At 42.2% G+C, this 19,088-nt stretch overlaps 1 protein-coding gene across 1 annotated transcript; it reads right to left on the reverse strand.

Moving 5' to 3' along the window:
- Nucleotides 1-480: 480 nt before the first annotated feature.
- Nucleotides 481-18,756, reverse strand: LOC138908292 (uncharacterized). Its single transcript, XM_070198950.1, has 6 exons — nt 18,370-18,756; nt 3,789-4,028; nt 3,341-3,701; nt 2,422-2,474; nt 1,132-1,617; nt 481-849 (listed from the first exon to the last, which is right to left on the reverse strand). Exons 1-6 carry the CDS (start codon nt 18,754-18,756, stop codon nt 481-483), a joined length of 1,896 nt encoding a protein of 631 aa, XP_070055051.1.
- Nucleotides 18,757-19,088: the final 332 nt, after the last annotated feature.

Genomic DNA, 19,088 nt, shown 5'->3' on the forward strand with positions numbered 1-19,088 from the left:
CGTCAGTAAAGAGCTTCGTATGAAGCCATCTGAACACTAGATTGATAGCTATTATTATATGCGGACTCAATAAGCGGCAGATGATCATCCCAGATCCCCCTAAAGTCTATCACACAAGCCCGTAATATATCCTCAAGTGTCTGAATAGTACGCTCAGCTTGTCTATCTTTCTGGGATGAAATGTTATACTAAGACTTACCTGAGTCCCCAATACTTTTTGGAAGTACCTCCAAAAATTAGCTGTAAACTGATCTCCTCTATCCGAGACAATAGATATAGGGACACCATGAAGTCGTACTATCTCCTTAATGTAAAGCCTTGCATAATCCTTTGCAGAATATGTAGTCCTAACAGGCAGAAAATGGGCTGATTTTGTAAGTCTATCAATAATCACCCATATAGAATCGAACTTACGCTGGGTACGAGGTAAACCTACGATGAAATCCATATTGATTACTTCCTACTTCCAAGCTGGAATCTCTACTGCAATAATCCACCGGGTTTTTGATGCTCAATCTTAACCTGCTGACAGTTAGGGCACTGAGCAATAAACTCCACTATATCGTTTTTCATTCCGTCCCACCAATATATTTCCCTGATATCATGATATATTTTTGTTGCTCCTGGATGGATAGAATAACGAGAATAGTTAGTTTCTCCCATAACCTGTCGGCGCAGCCCTGCAATATTAGGGACACATAATCGTCTTCGATATATGAGGACCCCATCTCTTGTAATTTCAAATAGTGTCTTCTCCTTCAGAGGGGTTGTATCTCTATAATGAGCTAACACAGGATCCTCATACTGGCGTTCCTTCACTTCAGTTACTAAAAAGGATGTTGTCGTGTCCTAAATAGTAATTCTGGTATCACCTTAATCCAATAATAGAACTCCAAGACTAGCTAGCTGATGAATCTCATGGGCTATTCCCCTCTTCTTTGGTTGTAAACATGACAGGCTATCCATTGATCTACGGCTGAGGGTGTCGGCTACTACATTCGCCTTCCCCGGATGGTATAAAATATCAACGTCATAGTCTTTAAGTAGATCCAACCATCTCCTTTGACGTAAATTCAATTCCTTTTGCTTGAAGATATACTGGAGGCTCTTATGATCCGTATAGATATTAACATGAATTCCATATAAGTAGTGCCTCCACATCTTTAGTGCATGAATCACTGCGACTAACTCTAAATCGTGGGTCGGGTAATTCTTCTCGTGCTTTCTTAGTTGTCTAAAAGCATAAGCTACAATCTTATCATGCTGCATCAGTACACAACCCAATCTAACACCTGAAGTGTCACAATAAATAACATAACCATCGGTCCCTTCTGGGAGCGTTAGAACCGGTGCTGAAGTTAATCTGTCCTTCAATGCCTGGAAAATCAGTTCGCAAGCATCAGTCCATTGAAACTTTACTTCCTTTTGAGTCAACCTTGTCAAAAGTGTTGAAAGAGAAGAAAATCCATCTACAAATCTCTTGTAATAACCTGCCAAATCGAGAAAGCTACGAACCTCCGTCGGTATTGTGGGTCTAGGCCAAGTCTTTACTGCCTCAATCTTTTGTGTATCAACCAGGATACCCTCACCCGAAATGATATGCCCAAGGAAAGCTACCTAGTTCAACCAGAATTCACATTTAGAGACTTTGGTGTACAATTTCTCTTTTTGTAGAACTCTGAGCACCGTACGCAAATGATATGCATGCTCAACCTCTGAACGAGAGTAAACCAATATATCATCAATAAATACAATTACGAACATATCTAAAAAGGGTATGAATACACGGTTCATCAAATCCATGAATAATGTTGGGGCATTAGTCAAACCAAATGACATAACATGAAACTCAAAATGCCCATATCTAGTCCTGAATGCTGTCTTTGGAATATCTTTCTCCTTAACCCTTACCTGATGGTACCCGGACCTCAAGTCTATCTTCGAGAAACACTTGACACCTTGCAACTGATCAAATAAATCATCAATCCTCGGGAGTAGGTACTTATTCTTGATCGTCACCTTATTTAACTGTCTATAATCAATACACATCCGCAAGGAACCATCTTTCTTCCTCACAAATAACACAGGTGCTCCCCACGGTGATGTACTAGGTCTAATAAAGCCTTTTTCAAGCAAGTCCCTTAGTTGTTCCTTCAACTCTTTCAGCTCTGCGGGTGCCATTTCATAAGGCGGAATAGATATTGGTTTCAACAGCAAACTCAATTTCTCGCTCTGGCGGAAGACCCAGAAGCTCATCGGGAAAAACATCGGGAAACTCATTAACCACGGGGATAGATTGAATGGTTGGTGACTCTACTTTCACATCCTGTAATCGAACTAAGTGATAAATATAGCCCTTTCTGATCATCTTCCTTGCCTTGAGATAGGAAATAAATCTACCTCTTGGCGATGCTGTATTACCTCTCCATTCCAAAACAGGCTCCCCTGGAAATTGAAATCGGACCATCTTTGATCTACAATCAATGTTGGCATGACAAGAAGCCAACCAATCCATACCCATTATAACATCAAATTCTACCATATCTAACTCGATTTGGTCTGCTACTATAGATCGACTATGAACTACTATTATACAATTTTTATATACCCCGCCTAGCTGTCACTGGATCCCCAACATGTGTGGACACCTCAAAAGGTTTAACCAACTCAGGTTTTATTCCAAACTTACTAGCAACCAATGGAGTAACATATGATAAGGTGGAACCGGGGTCAATCAGTGCATATACATCATATGAGAAGACTAATAATATACTTGTAACAACATCAGGTGATGACTCATGATCCTGTCGTCCTGCTAACGCATAAATGCGGTTCTAAGGACCGTCGAGCTAGATGTTCCACCTCTGCCTCTACCACGACCGATTAGTGCTTGTGAACCTTGCCTATGGGGGAGTACTAATGATGATGAACCAGCTACAGATCCCGCTAGCTAAACTATGCTTGCATCACCTCTCGTTGAACTATCCCTCATAACGTGGCCTGGATAACCACAAGTATAACAAACACCCAACCCCATACGGCACTGCCCGACATGCTGCTTACCACGCAGAGCACATCGTGGCAAGGGCGGCCTCATCTGACTTGACTCACCCCTACACTGAAAACTTGAGGCCCTGGAATTCGGACCAGACCCTAAATATGTGGAATGATCAAATCTCTTACCGGCAAACTGAGGGGGTGCGCTAGCCGATGGCTGGGATGGATACCTCGGGTATTGTTGTCTCTGACCACCTCGAAACTCACCAGAAGGACCCCGAAGACCTCGCTCTCTTATTCTGGGCTCTATCATGCTCACGATTAGCCTTTTACTTCTGCTTACGTTCCTCTACACCCTGAGCATTTGCCTGAATACGAGAAATATCCATGTCTGCCTGAAGTGAGACCGACATACAATCATTAAGCAAGTGGGTCTCCAACCCCATCACGAACCGGTGAACTTGATCCTCCATCTTAGATACAATAGTGGGAGCATACCTAGCCAACGAATCAAACTTAAGATTGTGCTCTCGAACACTCATGTTACCCTGCCGAAGGGTCAAGAACCTATCAACTTTGTCCCATCTAAGCTCTGGTGGCAGATAATGACAAAGAAAAGCTTCTGTAAACTCCTGCCATACTGTTGGAGGGGTATCCTCACCTCTAGACAACTCCCACGACTCGTCCCAATTAACTGCAACATCCTAAAGTCTATAGGAAGCTAGCTCAACTGACTCAGTCGTAGTGTCCTTCATTACCCTCAAAGTCCTCTGTATTTTATCAATAAATACCTGAGGGTCTTCATTTGGATTTGCTCCAGTGAATACCGGAGGGTCCAAATTAATGAAATCATGAACTCTCGCACTGATGGACCTATCTGCATGACCAATACCTACTTCCTGACGCCGAGCCTGAGCGACTACTAATTGAGTTAATAGCTGAATAGCATCTCTCATCTCCTGAACCGATGCATCTGGCTGAGGAGCTGGACGTACAGGGGCGAGCGCTGGAGCCGGTGCCCCTCGGAGCTCCTATGGAGAGGGCGGGGTATGTGAGATTTGAGATGGAATCTCACTATGAGACTCTCCCCGAGCCCTGGTAACTCGTGGCGCTCGACTAGTAGTCTCATCCGCCACAGACTTCCCCTTTTGGGTGGTTGTAGCCTTCTTCGGCATTTGATGAAAGCATAACACATCGTTAGGAAAATGAATTCTTATATCGCACGATCTAAGATAAGAAGGGAGGATAACATCCTCAATGTCTTGTAGCCTCCTGTCTATAAGTGTGGTGCACAACACACTCATAAATAACACTCTACCGGACACGGCCTGTAGACAAGCCTAGCACACAACTGCTCTGATACCACTTTTGTTACGACCCAAACCGATAGGCCATGACTAGTACCCGAGTCTTACCTGTCGAACACCCTTAAGCATACGTCTAAGATATAAACATGAATAATTTCTACTGAATTACGAGAATAACATGCGTGAGGGAAACCTGTCCAGAAGATATATATACATATACGTGCGGAATGCGTGGGGCGAGCCGACAAGGCTGCCATAGACAACTATATATCTAACTGTACATACTGTCTACAGACCTCTAATATAATATATAACTGTACAAGGACGGGACTGGGCCCCTTCATACCCATATATGTATACAAACATATCATACCAAAATCAAGAGCAGCTTCTGATCAAATGGAGCACACCAACTCTCGTTGATAAAGGATCCTAAGAAGGGGGATCGTCAGTTGGTCTACCTGCACCTGCGGGCATGAAACGCAGGCCCCGGGAAATAGGGCGTCAGTACGAATAATGTGCTGAGTATGTAAGGCATGAAAATCTATACATAAAAGACATAGATGAAGCATGGAATAAAGAATTCCGCCTGTAAGTCTAAATAACTTTGTAAATCCTGAAACATTTATAATGTCATGCGTGTGCATATAAATATCGTGTCATGCATAGGTATAGGTGTACATAATATCATCAAGCCTCTGAGGGCATCCCATCGTATCATCTCGGCCACTGTAGGCAAAATCATCAACATATACCAACTGATCAGGTGGTGGTGCGTATATAACACCGTAACCTTTTTCCATATCCCATATACGTATAATATACGCGTATATAATGCCATCTGGCCATGAGTCAATGTACATGTATAAATGAGTGAGATGCATAAAAATACGTTAATAAGATCACTATACCTTTTCGATAAACTTTATCACTACGCATTTATCTTATACCTATGAACAGAAGATCTAATAATAATTCACATGGGAAATCAAGAACATAGGCACCCCTAGTAATTCTATGAATAGAGTCATTTATGAAAGTTGTGCATTTGCTCGTTTCGTTTGTATTGTATGAACCACGCCAAAAAGAAAGAAGGGATATCCTTAACATACCTGAACCGATTCTCTTGACAATCCCTCTAACCCACGATAATCGCGACAAAATACGTGACGGCAAGATCGGGGTAGGAAAAATCCATATGATATTCTTGAGAAAGATTATACCGGACTTTCTTAGAATTGCAAAAATGTCACATTGCTAAGATGCTAAGGAATTTTTGTTTGAATTGTTGAAGAATCTATGAAATCTCACGTTTTGAATTCTTAAAGATTTATACTTTAGCATTTGGTATATGCTACATTAGAGAGGCCTTATATTAGAGAGGCCTTTTTTGAATTAGAGAGGCCTTATATTGAATGGGTGTGAGCCCCACTTCATGTGGTGGTTTAGCCACATAACCCTTACTCTTGCCACCTTATCATAATGACTTTAAGAGTCATAAATGGGGATGGAGGTGCTGCCACGTTGGGGAAGGGGGGGTTTAGTATTATCCAACAATTCTTTAATTAATTAGGTAATCTCCCATTACTCAATAATTAATCAATTACCCACATAATTAAGAATTATCTCAAATTACTTAAAAATACTACTCACTTTTAACACACTTTATATACTCTATTATCGTGGTCATGGGGTACCTTGTATGGTACTAGTCCATAAATACCGGGTATTATGGCCCGGATCGTATTATATTCCAAATTGACAACCTTCAACGAAACTCATTTTCTTTGATTCGTTTACCCTTTAACCTTCACAGCACTTACTTATCGCCTGTTATAAATATCATAAATTCTTATAACCTCAAGATAATCCCATCCCCGAGTTTACGTCGATTATCTGAAGATGAAACTATAACGTACGAAAACGCTAGATGTAATAATTTCGTAACGGATATGCTCAAGAAGGTTGGGATTAAATGGGACTCTCCTCTTGATCATAATCCAATTATAATTATTCCAAAATATGCAGAGCAAAGAGTACGTACCAAGTAATCTTGATGAACCAGGTTCTTCACTAAGAAATCTCGTGTGTAAGTCTGAACTTTTCAAGAAAATAGAGATAATATTATTAGAGATTAATGAGTCATTTTAGTACATGGAACAAGAGTATACTAATGAAAGTATGAGACTGAGCAAATCTAATCTAATTATGTACAAAAATTCACAAATTTTCTAACCAATTTTTGAGTTAGAACTGGTTCCTTTTAGGTGAGTGATCTTAATCATCCTTAATTTTAACATGTTCCTTTCAAAGTGATATCTACTTAGAGCTTTTGTGTAGATGTCAGCTATTTGCTTGTTAGTAGCATAAAATTCTACAGTGATCAAACCCTTCTGATATTTTTCCCTCAAAAAATGATGCCTAACATCTATGTGCTTAGTTCTCTTATAATGCACCGGGTTCTTGGTCATACTAATTAAACTAGTGTTATCACAAAAGATGGGGATACAACCTACATCAATTCCAAAGTCCATTAATTGTAGTTTGATCCATAACAATTGAGCACAACATGAGGCAGCAACAACATACTCAACTTCAGCAGTAGATAAGGCCACATAATTTTGCTTTTTGGTGTCCCAAGACACAAGACATGAGACAAAAAAGTATGCCATGCCTGAGGTGCTCTTTCTATCCACAAGAAAACCTGCATAATCAGTATCAACATATCCCACTAAGTTGAAATTACTACCTTTTGGATACCATAAACAAAGGTCAGTGGTGCCTTTTAGGTATCTGAAGATCCTCTTGACAGCAGTCAAGTGAGACTCCTTTGGACTTGCCTGAAATCTAGCACAAAGGCCTACACTGAAAACAATGCCAGGTTTGCTAGCAGTGAGATATAACAAGGAGCCAATCATTCCCCTATACAACTTCTGATCAATAGATGAACTAGGTTCATCTACATCCAATTATGTAGTTGTTGCTATTGGAGTGTCAATTTCTTTGGAATCTTCCATTTTAAACCTTTTAAGCAACTCTTTCACATACTTCTACTGATGGATCATAGTTGTGATGACCCGATAGGTCATCTTATATTTTAGAACCTTATCCTACGCTTTGAAGCCTTAAATACGCCATTTTATCCTTTCTCAATTTGTGTGCACAGTCCGAGTATTTTTCCGGAAAGTTTTTATGTTAAAAACTGAGAAAATATAAAAATTTTGCCTTAAGATCTATTTGTGATGACTTCGGTCAACGTTTTACGAAAACAGACCCGGATTTGTATTTTGATGGTCCCGGTGGGTCCGTATCGTAATTTAGGACTTGGGCGTGTGCCTGAAATCGAATTCGGAAGTCCCTAGTCCGAGTTATTGCACTTTGTTGAAATTTGAAAGTTTGAAAGCTTAATGACTTTGAACGTTTGACCAATGTTTGACTTTATTAATATCGGGTTCGTATTTTGGTTCCAGAATACGGTATAGGTCCAATACTACATTTATAACTTGTCTGTCAAATTTGGTGAGAAACGGAGTTGCTTTGACGTGATTCGGACGTCCGATTGTGAAATTAGAAGTTCATGAGTTTTCTTGAAAATTTCCTTTGATTTGATGCTAAATTCGTATTCTATGTGTTATTTTGGGGGTTTGATCGCGCGAGCAAGTTCGTATGATATTTTTAGACTTGTGTGCATAGTTGATTTAGAGCCCCGAGGGCTCAGAGTGAGTTTCAGATAAGATATGAAATGAAATGGACTTAAAAAACATGGCTGATGCATTTTGTTTCTGGTGTCTAGTGCAGATCTCGCATTTGCGAAGAGACTATCGCATTTGCGAGCCAGGGCCTGGCGAGGGGTACTCGTATTTGTGAGGCTAAAGTTCGCATTTGCGAACTTGTCTATTTCGCTTTTGTGAAAGCGGAGTCGCATTTGCAACTCAGCACTATTTTGAGAATCTTCGCATTTGTGAAGGTAGGGCCGCATTTGCGAGGGTTGCAGGGTTCGCATTTGCGGCTATTTTATCACATTTGCGATCACTGGGATTTCTGAAGCAGTTCGCAATTGCGACCTCTTCCTCGCAATTGCGATGTTCGCAATTGCGAACATGATATCATAATTGCGAACATGATATCGCAATTGCGACATCTGCAGTTGGGTAAAACTTGACTTAGACGGGATTTTTGCTCATTCTTCAAATTTTCAAAACAAGAAAACCCTAAAGGCGATTTTTCAAAGAACTCTTCTTCCCCAATCCATTGGTAAGTGATTCTAACCTAATTTCCTTCAATCTTTCATTACATTTCATAAGTTTTTAACCTAAAATCTAGTATTTTCATGATGAAAATTGGGGGTTTGGGTAGAATTAGGGATTTTTATAAAATGAGGATTTAGACCTCAAATTGAGGTCAGATTCCAAAATAAATTACATAATCGGGTTCGGGGGTGAATGGGTAATCAGGTTTTGGTTCGAATTTCGGGATTGGACCAAGCGGGCCCGGGGGTTGACTTTGTTGACCTTTTTCAATAATGGCCTAAATTGAATCCTTTGCAATCGTGGGTAGTTCCTAAGACTTAATTTGAATCGTTTATTGGTAATTTGCTAGATTCTATTGGTTCGGTGGCTCGTTTGAAAGGCAAAGTTGTGATTGAGCTTTGAGTGGACCTTTGGAGCAAGGTAAATGTCGTGGTTAACCCTGACTTGAGGGATTAGGAATTGTTTGTCTATTTACTACATGTTTAGATGTTGGGTACAACGTATATGTGAGGGGATAAGTACTTATGCGTTGTGGTCGGGTTAAAGCATGCGGGTGGGACTTGTTCCTTGTAGTTTATTATTTACTTTGACCTTGTTATCCATGCTTAGACTAGTTACTTACTAAATTGATCATTTTTATCGTGTTTACGAGCTTCTGTGTTAATTGATTACTGATTCCAAAGTTGAGATTTGTATTGTGGGACCATTGTTGAAGTAAGGCTTGTTCTTGTTGATTTTATCTCCCTACTATTACTTGTTTATTGATATGTGGTAAGGGAGAGTGTTATGCACGAAGGGTGATGTCGTGCCATATTGTGAGTGTTAATGCATGAAGGGTGATGCCGTACCGTATTGTGAGTGTTAATGCATGAAGGGTGATGACGTGCCATATTGTGAGTGTTAATGCACGAAGGCTGATACCGTGCCATATTGTGAGTGTTAATGCACTAAAGGTGATGTCGTGCCGTATCTATTGATTTTCATTGTGAGGTTCAGAGTAAAAGCATGAAGGGTAATGCCGTGCAATTTTCTTCACTGTGTTTAGTTGTTTTCACTGGTTAAAAGCATGTTGACTGTTCCGGTTATCATTTCCGATGTATCTCTTATATTTTGTGCCCCTTTAGCATGTCCCTCTCCCAATAGTACATGTTTAGCCGTTATTGTTGTTTTCTTGTACATATACTGTTATCTACACAGGTTTATTGTGTGGGTGTCTTGTCATAGCCTCGTCACTACTTCGTCGAGGTTAGGCTCGACACTTACGAGTACATGGGGTCGGTTGTACTCATACTACACTCCGCACTTCTTGTGCAGATTTTGGTATCGGCCCTAGCTGATTGTGAGGCTTACCAGCTTGGACTTTCTTATTGGAGACTCAAGGTAGATCTGCTCACGTTCGCAGATCTTGGAGTACCCTTCTATCTCCCCTGTTTTACTATTTCTTTTCATTCAGAATGGTTGTATTTCTTTCAGACTCTGTTTGTAGCAAATCTTAGAAACTCGTGAGTTGTGACTCCAGATCCAAATTGTATTAGATATTATGGGGTTTATGTTATTCCGCACTCGATTTTATTTTATTTTTGTTTAATTGACTGTGTCTATTGAATTGAATAATAATTGACTTAACGGTTCTCTAATGTTGGCTTGCCTAGCAAGTGAAATGTTAGGCGCCATCACGGTCCCGAAGGTAGGAATTCCGGGTCGTGACAGTTGGTATCAGAGCTCTAGTTTGCTAGGTCTCACAATTCACGAGCAGTCTTAGTAGAGTCTAGAGGATCAGTACGGAGATGTCTGTACTTATCTTCCAGAGTCTATGAAGTTTAGGAACAAATTTCACTTCTATTCTTCTCTGTCATGAGATTTTGTTCTCTCGTTGCTAATTGAACTCTTCTACTCTTGTTCTCTCGCAAATGGCGAGAACACGTACTGCATCTTCAGCTGAGTAGCAGCTAGAGCCCCCAGTGGCAGTTCCTACGAGGGGCAGAGGTCTAGGCCTAGGTCTAGGCCGAGGCCGTGCCAGAGGCCGAGGCAGGGATAGAGCTCAGCCCAGAGCTCGAGCAGCAGCAGCAGCACCAGAAGTGGAGGCTTAGGTAGACTTTGACGAGGAGGTTCAAGCCCAGACTATTCCTGTCAGACCAGCTCAGGTCCCGGAGGCGTTCATCGCCACCCCAGTGCTTCAGGATGCTTTGGTCTGTTTTGTGGGCCTTGTGGAGAGTGTGGCCCAGACTGGTACATTTCCCATGGCACCAGCCGTCTCTCAGACTGGAGGAGGAGCACAGACTCTTGCTACTCATACTCCGGAGTAGATGGCTCCCCAGTATCAGACTCCAGCAGCTGAGTTAGTCGGAGTAGTTCAGCCTATCAAGTTGCAGATGGACAAGGAGACCGGGAGTGAGATTTCTTTTGAGACGGCTGCTGATGTTGCCAGGCGAGTTGAGATGGTTCTTGCACAGGGGTGAGGTCAGGGGTTTAACAAGAGGCCTCGTCATTCCGGTGGGTTTAGCGATGCTTCGTCTCAAGGTAGGGGTACTTTTGGTAGACGCCATCCTTCCAGGCCATTTCATTTAGCACTCCATGCATCCCATGGTGCTTCAGGTGGTCGTGGCCCTCATATGCCTTATTTCGACCAGCTAGCCTATAGTGCACCACCAACTCCTATTAGTGCACCTCCGCTCCAGAGTTTTTAGGGTGGTTACTCAGGTCGACATGGCCAGTTTCACGGTCAGCAGTCATAGTATCCGAGGTCCTGTTATACTTGTGGTGATCCGAGGCACATTTCTAGATTTTTTCCTCATGCATCGAGCAGTTCACATCATCAGGGTTCTCGTGTCATGGTCCCGGCACCGGGTGCTTTACCGCCTGCTCAGCCAGCTAGAGGTAGGGGTCAGGCAACCAGAGGCAGTGGTCAGGCCATTAGGGTGGAGCTCAGGCCGCTAGAGGTGGAGGCCAACCAGCTAGGACCCGTCCTAGAGATATAGTTCAGAGTGGTGGGGCCCAGCCCCGATGTTATGCTTTTCCAGCCAGGCCCGAGGCTGAGTCATCTGACGCTGTTATCACAGGTACTGTTTCAGTTTGCAGTAGAGATGCTTCAGTTCTATTGGATCCGGGTTCTACATACTCCTATGTGTCATCCTATTTTGCTTCATATTTGGTTATGCCTCGTGATTCTTTGAGTGCTCCTGTGTATGTGTCCACACCTGTGGGAGATGCTATTATTGTAGATCGTGTTTATCGCTCGTGTGTGGTTACCATTGGGAGTCTTGATACTAGTGTAGATCTTCTACTTCTCGATATGGTAGATTTTGATGTTATCTTGAGTATGGATTGTCAAGCCAAGACGGTGACCTTAGCCTTGTCGGGGTTGCCTCGATTAGAGTGGAGAGGGACTCCTGGACATTCTACCAGTAGGGTTATCTCTTACATGAAGGCTCGGTGTATGGTCGAGAAGGGGTGTCTAGCTTATTTGGCTTATGTCTGCGATTCTAGTGCAGAGGTTCCTTCCATGGATTCAGTACCAGTTGTCCGTGAGTTTCTAGAGGTGTTTCATGCAGACCTGTCGGGGATGCCACCCGACAGGGATATTGACTTCTGTAATAATTTGGCTCCGGGCACTCAACCTATTTCTATTTTGCCATGCCGTATGGCCCCGCCAGAGTTGAAAGAGTTCAAGAAGCAGTTGCAAGATTTGCTTGATAAGGGCTTCATTAAACCTAGTGTCTCGCCCTGGGGTGCGCCCGTGTTGTTTGTGAAGAAGAAAGATGGATCGATGAGGATGTGCATAGATTACCGGCAATTGAACAGAGTCACTATCAAGAACAAGTATCCATTGCCGAGGATTGAAGTCTTATTTGACCAGCTTCAGGGTGCCAAGGTGTTTTCAAAGATCGATTTGAGGTCTGGCTACCATCAGTTGAGGATTAGGGCATCTGATATCCCTAAGACAACTTTTTGGACTCGGTACGGACATTATGAGTTTCTAGTGATGTCATTTGGGCTGACAAATGCCCCAGCAGTATTTATGGATTTGACTAACCGGGTGTTCAAGCCCTATCTGGATTCCTTTGTGATTGTGTTTATTGATGATATCTTGATCTACTCCCGCATGCGAGAGGAGCATGAGCAGCATCTTCAGATTGTACTTCAGAATCTGAGAGACAGCCAGTTATATGCTAAGTTTTCGAAATGCGAGTTTTAGTTGGACTCAGTCGCCTTCTTGGGGCACGTTATATCAGCAGAGGGTATTCGGGTGGATACCAAGAAGATTGAGGCAGTTCAGAATTAGCCTAGGCCCACTTCAGCCACGGAGATCCGGAGTTTCTTGGGATTGAAGGGTTATTACCGTTGGTTTGTGGAGGGTTTTTCATCTATATAGCCTCATTGACCAGGTTAACCCAGAAGGGTGCTCTGTTTGGATGGTCAGACGGGTGTGAGGCGAGCTTTCAGAAGCTCAAGACTGCTTTGACTACGGCGCCGGTGTTGGTGTTGCCCATAGGTTCAGGATCTTATACGGTATATTATGATACATCTTGTATTGGACTTGGTGTAGTATTGATGCAGGATGGCAGGGTGATTGGATATGCGTCGCGGCAGTTGAAGGTTCATGAGAAGAATTACCCTGTCCATGACCTAGAGTTGGCAGCCATTGTTCATGCGCTGAAGATTTGGAGGCACTATCTTTACAACATGTCATGTGAGGTATTCACGGATCATCTAAGCTTGCAGTATTTGTTCAAACAAAAGAAAACTCAATTTGAGGCAGAGGAGGTGGTTGGAGCTATTGAAAGACTATGATATCACCATCTTGTATCATCCCGGGAAGGTCAATATGGTGGACGATGCCTTGAGTAGAAAGTCAGCAAGTATGGGCAGCCTTGCGTACATTCCAGTCCGTGAGAGACCGCTTGCATTAGATGTTCAGACCTTGGATAATCAGTTTGTGAGATTGGATGTTTTCGAGCCCAGTCGTGTTCTAGCTTGTACAGTCGCTCGGTCTTCATTGTTTGAGCGTATCAGGGAGCGACAGTATGATGACCCTCATTTGTTTGTCCTTAGGGACACAGTGCAGCACAGTGGTGCCAAGCAAGTTACTGTTGAAAATGATAGAGTTTTAAGGATGCAGGGTCGTGTTTGTGTGCCTAATATGGATGGACTTAGTGAGTTGATTCTTGAGGAGGCTCACAGTTCCCGGTATTCTATTCATTCGGGTGCCGCCAAGATGTATCAGGACTTGCGGCAGCATTATTTGTGGAGGAGGATGAAGAAAGATATAGTTGCATATATAGCTCGGTGTCTAAATTGTCAGCAGGTAAAGTATGAGCATCAGAGACCTGGTGGTTTGCTTCAGAAGTTAGAGATTCCTGAGTGGAAGTGGGAGCGTGTCACTATGGATTTCATTGTTGGACTCCCACAGGCTCAGAAGAAGTTCGATGTAGTTTGGGTCATTATGGACAGGCTGACCAAGTCAGCGCACTTCATTCCTGTGGCAGTTGCCTATTCTTCTGAGCGGTTGGCAGAGATTTACATCCGCAAGATCGTCCGTCTTCACGGTGTGCCCGTGTCTATCATTTCTGATCGAGGTACGTAGTTCACCTCGTACTTTTAGAGAGCAGTACAACATGAGTTGGGCACGCAGGTGGAGCTTAGCACAGCATTTCATCCTCAGACGGACGGACAGTCCGAGCGCACTATTCAGATATTGGAGGATATGCTCCGCGCTTGTGTTATAGATTTCATAGGTGCTTGGGATCAGTTCTTGCCGCTCGTGGAGTTTGCCTACAACAATAACTACCAGTCGAGCATTCAGATAGCTCCCTATGAGGCATTATACAGTAGGCGGTGCCGATCACCAGTTGGATGGTTCGAACCGGGGGGGGGCTCGATTGTTGGGTACAAATTTAGTATAGGATGCCTTGGATAAGGTAAAGATTATTCAGGATCAACTTCGCACAGCTCAGTCCAGGCAGAAGAATTATGCCGACGTAGAGTTCGTGATGTTGCATTCATGGTCGAAGAGAGAGTGTTACTCCGGGTATCACCCATGAAGGGTACGATGAGGTTCGGGAAAAAGAGAAAGTTGCGACCTCGGCATATCGGGCCTTTCGAGATTCTTGAGAGAGTGGGAGTGGTGGCTTGCACGCTTGTGTTTCCACTGGGCTTATCAGCAGTTCATCCAGTGTTTCATGTGTCCATGCTCTGGAAGTATCACGACGATCCGTCCCACGTGTTAGATTTCAGCTCTGTCCAGTTAGACAAGGATTTGACTTACGAGGAGGAGTCAGTGGCTGTTCTGGCCCGGAAGGTTCGTCAGTTAAGGTCGAAGAGTTATCCTTCAGTCCGAGTGTAGTGGAGAGGTCAGCCCATCTAGGTAGCTACTTGGGAGTCCGAGTCGAAAATGCGGAGTCCCCACCTTTTCACCAGCCCATGTACTTTTCTATGTCCGTTCGAGGATAAACGATTATTTTAGATGTGGAGAACGTCATGACCTGATAGGTCATCTTATGTTTTAGAACCTAATTCTGCGCTTTGAAGCCTTAAATACCTCATTTTAGCCTTCCTCGATTTGCGTGCGTAGTCCGAGTGTTTTTCTGGAAAGCCTTTATGTTAAAAACTGAGAAAATATGAAATTTTTGCCTTAAGATCCATTTGAGTTGACTTTGGCCAATATTTTCAGCAAACGGATCCGAATTCGTGTTTTGACGGTCCCGGTGGGTCCGTATCATGATTTGGGACTTGGGCGTATGCCCAGAATCGAATTCGAAAGTCCCTAGCCCGAGTTATCGGACTTTGTTGAAATTTGAAAGTTTGAAAGCTTAATGATTTTAAAAGTTTGACCAATGTTTGACTTTATTGATATCGGGTCTGTATTTTAGTTCTGAAACCCGATATAGGTCCAGTACTATGTTTATGACTTGTCTGTCAAATTTGGTGAGAAACAGAGTTGATTTGACGTGATTCAGACGTCTGGTTGTGAAATTAGAAGTTCATGAGTTTTCTTCAAAATTTCCTTTGATTTGATGCTAAATTCGTAGTTCTAGATGTTATTTTGGCGATTTGATCGCGCGAGCAAGTTCGTATGATGTTTTTAGACTTGTGTGCATAGTTGGTTTAGAGCCCCGAGGGCTCACGCGAGTTTCGAATAGGCTACGGAGTGAAATGGACTTAGAAAACATAGCTGATGCATTTTGTTTTTGGTGTGTACTGCAGATCTCGCATTTGCGAGCCTCGCATTTGCGAAGAGACTATCGCATTTGCGAGCCAGGGCATGGAAGGGGGGTACTCGCATTTGCAAGGCTAAAGTTCGCATTTGCGAACTTGTCTATTCCGCTTTTGTGAAGGCAGTGTCGTATTTGCAACTCAGTACTGTTTTTCAGAATCTTCGAATTTGCGAAGGTAAGGCCGCATTTGTGAGGGTTGCAGAGTTCGCATTTGCGGTTGTTTTATCGTATTTGCGATCACTAGGATTTCTGAAGCAGTTCGCAATTACGACCTCTTCCTCGCAATTGCGAACATGATATCGCAATTACGACATCTGCAGTTGGGTAAAACTTGACTTAGACGGGATTTTTGCTCATTCTTCAAATTTTCAAAATAAGAAAACCCTAGAGGCGATTTTTCAAAGAACTCTTCTTCCCCAATCCATTGGTATGTGATTCTAACCTAATTTCCTTCAATCTTTCATTACATTTCATAAGTTTTTAACCTAAAATCTAGTGTTTTCATGGTGGAAATTGGGGGTTTGGGTAGAATTAGGGATTTTTATAAAATGAGGATTTAGACCTCAAATTGAGGTCGGATTCCAAAACAAATTATATAACCGGGCTCGGGGGTGAATGGGTAATCGGGTTTTGGTCCAAAATTCGGGATTGGACCAAGCGGTCTTGAGGGTTGACTTTTTTCAATAATGGCCTAAATTGAATCCTTTGCAATCGTGGATAGTACCTAAGGCTTGATTTGAATCGTTTGGTTAGTAATTTGCTAGATTCTATTGGTTCGGAGGCTCGTTTGAAAGGCAAAGCTCTGATTGAGCTTTGAGTGGACCTTTAGAACGAGGTAAGTGTCGTGGTTAACCCTGACTTGAGGGATTAGAAATTGTTTGTCTATTTGCTACATGTTTAGATGTTGGGTACAATGTATATGTGAGGTGACGAGTACTTATGCGTTGTGGTCGGGTTAAAGTATGCGGGTGGGACTTGTTCCTTGTAGTTTATTGCTTACTTTGACCTTGTTATCCATGCTTAGACTAGTTACTTACTAAATTGATCGTTCTTATCGTATTTACGGGCTTCTGTGATAATTGAGAACTGATTCCAAAGTTGAGATTTGTATTGTGGGACCATTGTTGAAGTAAGGCTTATTCTTGTTGATTCTATCTCCCTGCTATTACTTGTTCATTGATATGTGGTAAGGGAGAGTGTTAAAGCACGAAGGGTGATGTCGTGCCATATTGTGAGTGTTAATGTACGAAGGGTGATGCCGTGCCATATTTTGAGTGTTAATGCACGACGGGTGATGCTGTGTCATATTGTGAGTGTTAATGCACGATCTGTGATGTCGTGCCATATTGTGAGTGTTAATGCACGAAGGGTGATGCCGTGCCGTATCTGTTGATTTTCATTGTGAGGTTGAGAGTAAAAGAACGAAGGGTGATGCCGTGAAATTTTCTTCATTGTGTTTAGTTGTTTTCACTGGTTAAAAGCATATTGACTGTTCTGGTTATCATTTCCGATGTATCTCTTATATTTTGTGCCCCTTTAGCATGTCCCCCTCCCAAAAGTACATGTTTAGTCGTTATTGTTATTTTCTTGTACATATACTGTTATCTGCACAGGTTTATTGTGTGGGTGTCTTGTTATAGCCTCGTCACTACTTCGTCGAGGTTAGGCTCGACACTTACGAGTGCATGGGGTCGGTTGTACTCATACTACACTTTGCACTTTTTGTGCAGATTTTGGTACCGGCCCTAGCTGATCGTGAGGCTTAGCAGCTTAGACTTGCTTATTGGAGACTCAAGGTAGATCTTCTCACGTCCGCAGATCTTGGAGTACCCTTCTATCTCCCCTGTTTTACTATTTCTTTTCATTCAGAATGGTTGTATTTCTTTCAGACTCTATTTGTAGCAAATCTTAGAAACTCGTGAGTTGTGACTCCAGATCCAAATTGTATTAGATATTATGGGGTTTATGTTATTCCGCACTCGGTTTTATTTTATTTTTGTTTAATTGACTGTGTCTATTGAATTGAATAATAATTGACTTAACGGTTCTCTAATGTTGGCTTGCCTAGCAAGTGAAATGTTAGGCACCATCACGGTCCCGAAGGTGGGAATTCCGGGTCGTGAAAATAGTTCCATTTGAATTTTGTTTAATTTGTAAGCCTAAAAAGAAATTAAGCTCACCCATCATACTCATTTCAAATTCACTCCCCATTAGTTTAGCAAATTCTTTACTTCACTTATCAGTAGTTGCTCCAAAGATTATATCATCAACATATATCTGAACTACCAAGAGATCTTTACCTTTTTCTTTCTAGAATAAAGTATTGTCAATTTTACCTCTCTTGTAGCCATGCTCAAGCAGGAATTTTTATAATCTTTCATATCATGCTCTTGGAACCTACTTGAGCCCATAAAGTGCCTTGTCAAGCTTGTACACATAATCAGGATATTCCTTGCTTTCAAAGCCCGGAGGTTGCTTGGCAAACACTTATTCCTTTAGACAGCCATCGAGGAAGGCACTCTTGATATCCATCTGATGGAGAGTGAATTCCATATAAGCAGCAAAGGTGATAAGGAGTCTAATTGCCTCCAATCTTGCAACTGGAGCAAAAGTCTTATTATAGTCTATGCCCTCCTTTTGACTATATCCTTGAACCACCAATCTTGCCATGTTCTTTGAAATTGTTCCATATTTGTCAAGTTTGTTTATGAAGACCCATTTTGTGCCAATTACTGATCTGTCCTTGGGTCTTGGTACCAGATGCCAAACTTGACTTCTCTCAAATTGGTTGAGTTCATCTTGCATTGCATTCACCCAGTCTGGATCCGGCAAAGCCTCAGCAATATTTTTAGGTTCAATAAGAGATAAAAAAGCATAAAAAGCATAAATATTCTTCAAAGAAGATCTGGTTTTGATTCCAGAGGTTGGATCAGTAATTATGTTCTCAATGGGATGGGAATTTTGATACTTGTAAGGTTTCACAACCATCTGATTTCCCTTAGATATTCCTTCAATGTTTTGTTCTGAGGAACAGGTTCATGTACAGGTTCCCTCGAGGTTTTTAGTTCCCCCTGTCAAGTTTCCCTGGGTGGAAGGACCTGTTCCATCTCCTGTTCCTTCCTCTGGTGCAGCTTCAGTTTGGGCTGTGGTTTCATTTGAGTTTCTTACCAGCCCAATTACTTCATCATCATGTTCCTGCCTCTCAGAAAGAATGTTAGTTTCATCAAAAACACATGTACACTTTCTTTTACACATATAGTTCTTTTGTTATAGATCTTATAAGCTTTACTATATGATGAATATCCCAAGAATACTCCCTC

Source organism: Nicotiana tomentosiformis, chromosome 3, assembly GCF_000390325.3.
Source record: "Nicotiana tomentosiformis chromosome 3, ASM39032v3, whole genome shotgun sequence".
NCBI lineage: Eukaryota > Viridiplantae > Streptophyta > Magnoliopsida > Solanales > Solanaceae > Nicotiana > Nicotiana tomentosiformis.